Source organism: Humulus lupulus, chromosome 5, assembly GCF_963169125.1.
Source record: "Humulus lupulus chromosome 5, drHumLupu1.1, whole genome shotgun sequence".
Classification (NCBI taxonomy): Eukaryota; Viridiplantae; Streptophyta; class Magnoliopsida; order Rosales; family Cannabaceae; genus Humulus; species Humulus lupulus.
In genome coordinates, this window is record NC_084797.1 from 146,016,196 (window position 1) to 146,025,838 (window position 9,643).

At 43.8% G+C, this 9,643-nt stretch overlaps 1 protein-coding gene across 1 annotated transcript; it reads left to right on the top strand.

Moving 5' to 3' along the window:
- The first annotated feature begins 8,434 nt into the window (after nt 1-8,434).
- On the top strand, nt 8,435-9,040 carry LOC133779568 (uncharacterized). The gene has a single exon (XM_062219517.1). The coding sequence runs from the start codon at nt 8,435-8,437 to the stop codon at nt 9,038-9,040; it is 606 nt and encodes a 201-aa protein (XP_062075501.1).
- Nucleotides 9,041-9,643: the final 603 nt, after the last annotated feature.

A 9,643-nucleotide genomic window follows, 5' to 3' on the forward strand; every position in this document is an offset into this window, starting at 1 on the left:
TTGAACCATAACCCTAACCTCCGGAACCTTGAATTCTATCAATTCGGGTGATAAAATCCATCCCGAGCCTTAACCATTGAATTCCCAAGCCTAAACACCCTTAAAAATGCAAACTAGCACTAAGAGCCGCGGCCCTACCCACAAGCGCCGCGGCTAGCCGCAAAACAAAGGCTAGCTTCCCACTGTCACCCACACGGGCTGCGGCGCGCGCACCAAGCGCCGCGGCGCGCATGAACCTCTCGGCCACACATGGATGCGCGCGCACACGGGCCGCGGCACCCCCCTCCTAGGGCCATGGCCCTAACCTCCAAACCCAGATTTTCTCACCATCTTTCCACACCTTCCCTCAAGCCAATTCACCCAAAATTTTGCTAACAATCTTAGATAACCAACACAATTATTTCAGCTCAACAACAGCACCAAAACCCCATTAAAATCTGCTCCAAAACTCAGCTAAGACACCCAAAAGCATATCAAGTTCTACCCACATGCATAACCCAAAAACACAACTGAAATCCCAACATATTCCCTATAATTAGAGCTTACCTTTGCTGAATTCAATCTCTGAAGTTGATCCTCAAGCCCCAAGCTTCAAGCTCCTAAGTTTCCTCAGCCCAAATCCTTGCTTAAGCTAGCTTACACCAAAATTTCCTTGAGTTATTTCTTAGAGAATGAAGGAGAGAGAGATAGGAATGGTGAGAAGCTATCCTTAGCTGAAAGCAGGAGTATAAGTTGGTTTCCCTAAAGTTTCTAAGTAATTCCTCCTTTTTGTTTTACTTGACTTAAGTTTAAAGGGTTACCTCAAGGCTCGGGGTACCAAAACGTCCCCGAGGGCAAAATGGTAAATTTCCCCAATATTCCCTCCTAGACATTCTATCCTCAAATATATCTCCAAATATTTATTTTCATGTCTCGATAATCCCATAACACCTAGTACCCAAATTACCCCTTGACTCGCCCCGAGTCGGAATCTCAACTCTGTTGTGACTCTCTGGCTAACCGCTCCCCAGGACTGTCTCGGATCGTGCTGCACAGACATATCACATATTTATAACATTTATCACATTTATACCCCTAATATCCAAATGGGGCCCACATGCACAATTAACTCAACTAAACATGCATCATTATCATATATTCACATAAATCCACTTATAAGCATATTAAATCACTTATTGCCCCCCAGGCACACTAATCAAGACCCTAAGCCCGATTAGAAAATTCGGGTCGTTACAGATATACACTAATCACAAGAGTTTAAAATACTTTTTCACCCAAAAGGATCTGAACATGAGGCAAAGACGTTGGTTAGAACTGGTAAAGGATTATGATTGTGAGATCATCTATCACCCTGGGAAGGCCAACGTGGTAGCATATGCCTTAAGCCAGAAGGGTTTGGGACAATTATATATTGCTAGACAGATATCTAGGGAGTTGGTTGATGATATGACAAGAGCAAGAATTGAGTTAGTAGTGGGCTATCTAGCAAACGTCACCCCACAGTCTACTCTTTTGGAGAGGATCAAGCAGAAGCAGTTAGATGACCCACAGTTGGGGTAGATTAGAGGGAACGTTCTAGATGGAATAGCTAAGGACTATACAACGTCAAGCATGGGCTTATTGATATACAAGGATCGTATTTGTGTCACAATGGACATCGGGATCAGACGAGAGATTCTGGATGAATCTCATACTACCTCTTATTCTCTACATCCGGGCACCATGAAGATGTATCAAGATCTGAGAGTTCTATATTGGTGGCCTGGGATGAAGAGGGATGTGACTGAGTATACGGCAAGGTGCCTGACCTGGCAGCAGGTCAAGGCTAAGCATCAGAGGCCAGCAAGGCTGTTACATCCCCTGGATATCCCAAAGTGGAAGTGGGAGGATATCACGATGAATTTTGTGGTGGGATTGCCTAGGACAGTGGGTCGTCATGATTCTATTGGGGTCATCGTGGATCGGTATACGAAATCAGCTCATTCTCTACCAGTGAGGACAAACTACATGGTTGACCAGTATGAAGATCTCTAAGTGAGAGAGATAGTTCATCTTCATGGGACTCCGATGTCTATCGTGTATGATAGGGACCCTATCTTTACTTCCAAGTTTTGGGGAAGTTTGCAGAGGACGATGGGTACACAGCTGAAGTTAAGTACAACTTATCATCCTCAGGCGGATGGTCAGTCTGAGAGGATTATCCAGATATTGAAGGACATGCTGAGAGCATGTGTCTTGGACTTTGAAGGATCCTGGAGTAAATATTTGCCTTGGATAGAGTTTTCCTATAACAATAGCTACCGGTCTACCATTGGGGCGGTACCTTATGAGATGTTGTATGGTAGGAAGTGTAGATCACCTATTCACTGGGATGAGATGAGCGAGAGGAAATATTTAGGTCCTGATGTAGTTCAGAGGACCACTGAGGCTATCACGAAGATTAGAGCTCGGATGATCGCATCTTAGAGTAGACATAAGAGCTATTTAGATCCAAGGCGGAGAAACGTAGAGTTCCAAGTAGGAGATTATGTCTTCTTTAGGGTTTCACCTCTGAGAAGGGTAAGGAGGTTTGGGAAGAAGGGCAAGCTAAGCCCTAGGTTTGTGGGATCGTTTGAGATCCTTGAGAGGTTCAGGCAGGTGGCCTATAGGTTTGCCATACCCCCTGCATTGTCTAATGTGCATAATGTATTCCATATTTCCATGCTGAGGAAGTATGTGCCAGATGGAACTCATGTACTGTGTTATGAGGAACTGGAACTGGAGGCAAGCTTATCCTATGAAGAGCAGCTAGTTCAGATTTTAGATAGGAAGGACAAGGTCCTGAGAAACAAGATTATACCTTTAGTTAAGGTATTATGGAGGAACAACAAGGTCAAGGAAGTGACCTAGGAGCTGGAGGCAGATATGCAGACTCAGTATCTCGAGTTGTTCACGTAAAATTTTGAGGAAATTTTTTTTGTGAGGAGGGGATAGTTGTAACGTCCCAAAATTACCTAATAAGGCTTAGGGCCTTTGTTAGGGGCTAGGTTGGGAAAATATGGAGTTATATATTTATTTTATTGTGATTATGTGAGTTATATGATAATATAACTAGTGGTGCATGTTTAGGGGTATTAAATATGCATGTGGGCCCATTTCTTATTAGAAGGGTAACTTTCATAATTTGGCCCGTTATGGGCATAATTGTATATATATGTGCATATATGTGATATAGGTGTGAGACCACATTATTATGTGGGTTTATTTGAGTTACTCGGCACGAGACGATTCTAGGGAGCAAGTTAGCGAGAAAGCCACAATGGGACCCAATACCTGACTCGGGGCGAGTCAAGGGGTATTTTGGTTTGTCATTTAATTGGGTTATTGGGTAATGGGAAGGAATAATTGGGGATATATTTGGAGTTAGAGATTTTAGGAGGGAATACTGGGGAATTTGACCATTTTGCCCTCGGGGACGTTTTTGTTACCCTGAGCCTCGGGATTAGATTAAGTCACTTAAGCCTTAAGGAAAATAAAAAAAAACAGAACACACAAACACTTCTAGCGGCTCACCAACCGACTCTTTCTCTCTCCCACTCTCTCTGACTTTTTTTCTCTCAACTCTTGTAATGGAATTCTTTGTGAATTAAAGGGAAATTTGTTTGCTGAAGCTTGAGAGACTGAAGGCTTAAGCATGGGAGTGGATTAGCTACAACTGGGGAGACTTAAACCACAGTTGAGGTAAGCTTTGGACCTTGATTTCCATTGATTATTAGGCTTAGTTTGGCTGTTCTTGAAGTGTTCTTTAGCTTTATAGCTCAAGAGTTGATTTGGTATTTTGATGAGTTTTATAACCAGATTTTTGTTGGGTTTTGCTGCTGGTAAGATGTTAGAACTGTTGTGGTGATTGAATTATGGTTATGGTGTGAAATTGGGATAGTTTGGGTTGAATTTGGCTGTTGGAAAATGAGGAAAATATGGTTTCGCATGGCCAAGTTGCGGTTCTATTCTTGAGGGGCCGCGACTTAGCTGAACCCAGGGCCCTAGGAGGCCACTATTCGAGAGGCACCCTGCGACCCTCTTGGGAAGGTCGCAGCCCGCATCTCTTTGGCAGAGGGCACTAGAGGGGGCGCGCCACGAACCTCAAGGGCTGGTCGTGTCCCGCTTGGGCAGTTTAGGCCTTGGGGAATTTTTAATGACATGAACCTTTTTCTTAGGGCCCGGGATAGATTCCACTACCCAGTTTAGTGGAATTCGAGGCCCCGGAGACTAGGACTCGGTCCAGAAGCCTTTATTTGCTCGTTATTGATGGAATCCTATATTATGGTTGTGACTAGGTTATTGCTAGGGGCTCAAAACCAGGATCGTGCTCGAGGGTTGTAACGCCCTGGTTACCCCAAAACAGTTACGGTGAACTGAAAATTTGACTCGCTACCTGAGTCCTTTGGTTAAAAACGTGCATCTAAGTGTTATTAATAGGCTAAGGTGGAAAACCAATAAAAGGAAAGGATATATTTTATTAAATACATAAAACTGTTCATGGGCCCATAAAAACATTTACAAGTTATTTACAACTCAAAATGGTCATTACTGTTTCAAATTTACAAACCTGCCGACCTAAGCGGCAAAAATAGGGTAAACCCCCTAGTTCCTCTGAGAACTCCTTGGCCGTGGTGGTCAAGCGGCCGCATATGTACAAATCACCATCTAAGCTCTCCACTCAAGGCTAGGTGAGCTTTTCTTTCCCTTTACTTGCACCACATAGCACCCATGAGCCAAGGCCCAGCAAGAAAACACAATATAGCATGATATAATATTAACAATGATCATAATAATCATTCAGGACTAATAATCCAAAACAGATAAGTGACAGTCACAAAAGTCACTAAGATGGGTACTGCTCCCTTTAGCCATGTGACGATAGGGTCACCGGGGCTTAACAGATAAGTGAACCTTTCACTAGCTTTAACAGGATAGGTTCATGGTGACTAGTCACCAACATAACCTTCCTCATGACCCTAGAGTCATAACTATGGAACTCTGTTCCGTAGCCATGTGACAAGCAGTCACCTAGGCCTTAGGCCCTGGCTCTGAGTAACTAGTCTTAGACTAGCCAAGCACTTATAAGTTTCATCGACCTTAGGGTCAATCCATCATTAATGCCTTAGAGCCATTCAATGCTGATATCGATTAGATCTAATCTTCATTCGGCCCTGCGTTCAGGACGCTTATGCCGTTCTGACTCTTAGTTCAGTGTCCCTGACTAGTCAGTGCCATATACAAGTAAGCAATATTCACTAGCATTTAATATGCAATCAATGTCCACATTTATCAACCAACATGCCTCAACAATAATCATGCATGTCATATACACAGGGTGCAGTTTTTCTACCTCAGGTTCGAGCGAGAATTAATATAAGAACGACCTGTCTTTTTGTCCCTTAGCGGTTACCTAGTCATAACCAATTATGGGATTCCATCAATAAAATGAATAACAAAGGTTCCCAAACCAAAACCCAGCATCCGAGACATCAAATCCTACTAAACCGGGTAGTAGGATCGATCCCAAGGCCTAAGGCTAGAATCCCCGAGCCAAAAACTCATTTCTGGCCAAAATTCCACTAAGGGCCACGGCCCTCCTTGGCCATGCCGCGGCCTGCCCCTCAAACAGAGGCGGCCTCCGTCAACACCCAGCATGAGCTGTGGCCCTCCCTAGCCATGTCGCAACCCAACCTACACTTCAGCCAAAACTCTGGTTTTCCTCCCTTGCGATTTTCCTTGAAACCAACCCTTCAAACCGAACCCAAACATCACCCAAACATCCAATACAACCCCTAAATTTGATCTACATCACACCCTCATCAAAACCCAAGTTAAACACCAACCAAAACTTCCATTAATTCCAACCTTCCACATCAAAAGCAAAGGCTGAAAACTAAAACTAAAACAGAGCAAACCAGGGAGCAAGTGGCTACAAACTTACCTCAAACTCAGATTGTGATGCTCTTCAATGGTAGAACACTCTCCCAAACTCCCAAGACTTACTTCCCAAGCTTGAATCCTCAACAATGGCTCAAAAATCACAAAGAAAATGAAGGAGAAAGAAGGTACGGGTAAGCTCTTGAAATTGCTCTGTTTCTCTTCATTTCTACAGCCATAAATGGCTTATATCTATCCTAGGGGTGAAAAGACCAAAATACCCCTAGGTCAATTAAGGATTTCTAAAGGCTTCCAAGGGCAAAATTGTCCTTTCCAACCTATTTCGTTAATCACAATTAATGCTCTCCAATTCCCACTATTCTCGATAGTCTCAAACACCAATAATTTATATCTCGTTACCCTTTAATTCCCGGTAATGCTCTAATCATTAAAATCACCCTGAGACTCATCCCGAGCCTTGAACTAAAACCTGTTATTACTAAACCGATAGTCAATATTCCAAGATCGTCTCATGCCGAATAGTTCGAACAAACCCGCATTATAATGTGGTCTCAACAATATATCACCGACATGCATACAAATATACAATTATGCCCTCAACGAGCCAAATTACCAAAACCCCCTGTTATCAAATGTGGACCCACATGCATGCATTTAACATCATATTACAATATAATTCATATATACATGCATATTATCAATTAATGGCATAATTAAACAGTTATGGCCCTCTCGGCCTACTAATCCAGCCATTAAACCGCATTAGGGATTTCAGGGCATTACAAGGGTTGTCCTTATTTTACACTATACTCGGACTTGAGGTAAGAAAATTGCACCCAATACGTGTTATATGTGATCAGAGCTTGGCCTGAATGTTATCAATAATTATGATTAGGGCTTGGGCCCCTTAGAGCGTTTATGTTTAAGCTATTGTTTCACATGTTGGTTGATCCTACTTGAATATTCTATACCTGCTTAAGTGTTTCATGTTTGTTGCATGGATTCTGTGGTTAGGGCCCAAGGCCCCGTTAAATAGGTATGATTAGTATTATGAGTATGGCTACTCGATGGTGTTATGTGATTCACATGCATGCGTACTCATTTTGTTGGGATATGCCTATTCATATCTGTTTCTGTTTTGAAGTTTGAATACCTGGATCAGGGCCTGACTTATTAGTCAAGGACGGCAAAAGTGCATTGCGCGCTGGTCGAAAGGCTTAGGCCTAAATGAGCAATGTACTATTACGTTGGCCGACCCTATGGTTGTTGGAAAACCAAAGGTGTTGGGCTTGCTCTATGGCCAGTTACTCAAAACTAAGGGCGAGGGCCCCATGTGACTCTATGGTCACATAGCTAGGGCATAGGCCCCGGGGTTGGCTCTATAGTCAACTATTCAGGGTAGCAGCCCCAAATTGGTCCAATGACCATTTGTTTGTAACAGAATGATTTTGTGTGTAGGTTATTATTGTTGAACATGCTGGATAAGTATATGGAAATATGTATTTTCTGTTTATGCACAGGTAGAGTTTTCTTGTTGAGCCTTGGCTCACGGGTGCTTTGTGGTGCAGGTAAGAGGAAGGGAAAGCTTGACCAGCCGTGAATTGGAGAGCTTCGGTGGCGACGTGTACGTATGCGGCTGCTCGACCACCACGGCCAAGGATATCTTAGAGGAACTAGGGTTGTAGCCTTTTTTTTCCGCTTAGGTCGGCTGGATGTAATTTTTGATATACATACACTTCTTTAAGAATTTGGTTGTAATATTTTGGGATCCCATGAATTTATGAAACTTTTTAAATAAAATTCAACAATTCCTTTGACCAAAATTTTAATCCTAACCATTGACATTAACCATAGTTACATGTTTTAAGCAAAATGACTTGATTAGTAAGTATGACACAATTTAAAGTACACAGTATAACGGTCCTGGATTAGGAGGACTTTACAATCCCAGCGAGAGCAAGCATGGGGGAGAAGGCAAGGGCAATAAGCCGAAAAGTATTGGCACCCCCGAGGAGAGATACACTCCTTAGTATTTTGAGTACACTGATTTAGTGGATCCTCAGAAAAACATCTTCCTTGCCATGGAGTAGCAAGTCCACTACCGGAAACCTCAACCTATCTAAAGGGATAGGGAGCGAAGGGACACCACGAAGTTCTACGAGCTCCACATTGACCTTGGACACCACACCAACGAGTGTAGGTAACTTCGAGATAAGATTGAGAATCTCATCAAGTTGGGGCATCTACACTAGTATGCCAGGGCTAAAGCATGCCCTGCGTAGGCTCTAGCCATGGCCATGCCTCCTCTACAACAAGTGGCGCCTCCTCAAGTTCCAAGCCAAGTAACGGATGCACTGCAATAAGTGTCCCTTGAACCTCCTTTGCTGAATGGGAGAGTGGGGACTATTTCAGGAGGACCCCACCTGGGGGCATGTGAAGGGGCTCGCACAATCGTTATGCATGGGCCCTAAATCATGATGATTAATTGCTAGCGCTAGCCCAGATCCCTGCACAAATGTCTCGAATGATGGACCAGATCATCACCTTCTCCGAGGATGATGCTCGAAGAGTAAACTTCCCCCACCATGATTCATTGGTGATTGAGAGTCATATTTCCAACAAGATGGTTGCTCAGATCCTGGTAGACAATGGGAGTTCTGTGAACATCCCTTTTAAGTCAGCCTTCGAGAAGACCGGTTTGACGACAAGTGAACTTTCCCCATGCACCTTAACACTTTATGGGCTCTCAAGAGAGGGCGTGATTCCAATGGAGGAGGTTAAGCTACCAGTGACACTTGGTAAAGTGCCTCGCCAGGCCTTCAAGTACTGCACCTTTTTGGTCGTGGACTGCTCCTCCACCTATAACACCATCTTGGGTCACTCAGCCCTGGTGGAGTTTGGAGCAGTTACTTCTATTCGCCACCTGTGCATAAAGTTCCCCACAGAGTCGGGAATTGGCACTATTCACAGAGACCAGAAAGAGGTCCGTTGGTGCTACAATGTGTCACTGAAACATCCAGTGATGGTGGTTGAAGCAGTGGCCCCCGAGCAACCTCCTTCGGTGAAGATGGAGGTCGAGGTTGTTCTAGAAGAGAGGGATTCCAACGAGTTGGACCCCTAGGGTTGGAGATGACAGGGCTATTGAGCCCAGGGAGGAAGCTGAAGAAGTCATTCTTAACAACTCCAACCCTGAAAGGAAGTTAATGTCAGGAAGATCCTCAAGGCGGAGGTCCAAAAAGCTTTGGTTAGCTTTCTCCACGAGAACCACGATGTCTTTTCCTAGTCTAATGCAGGTCTGACGGGAATGGACCCCAACATTATCTACCATGCCTTGAACATAGACCCAAATGTTTCCCCAATGCAACAGAAGGGGAGGACAATGGACCCAACCAGGGGGAGGCCTTAAAGGCTGAAGTTAACATGCTTCTTGCAAATGGCTTCATTCGAGAAGCATAATATCCAAAGTGATTGTTAAACCCAATGTTGGTGCCAAAACCTAACGACACCTGGAGAACATGCATCGACTTCTCTGACCTCAAAAAGGCATGCCCTAAGGATTGCTTTTCTTTGCCAAAGATTGATCAGATGGTCAATGTCACCTCTAGGTATGAGCTCGTCTCGTTCATGTACGCTTATTTGGGGTATAATCAGATTTCCATGCATGTTGCAGATCAAGAACAGACCAGCTTTCGAATAAATAAAGGCATCTACTACTACAAAGTGA

Excerpts from the sequence above, each read along its gene's own strand:
- LOC133779568 (XM_062219517.1), top strand. The coding sequence starts at position 8,435 with ATGTCTCGAATGATGGACCAGATCATCACCTTCTCCGAGGATGATGCT.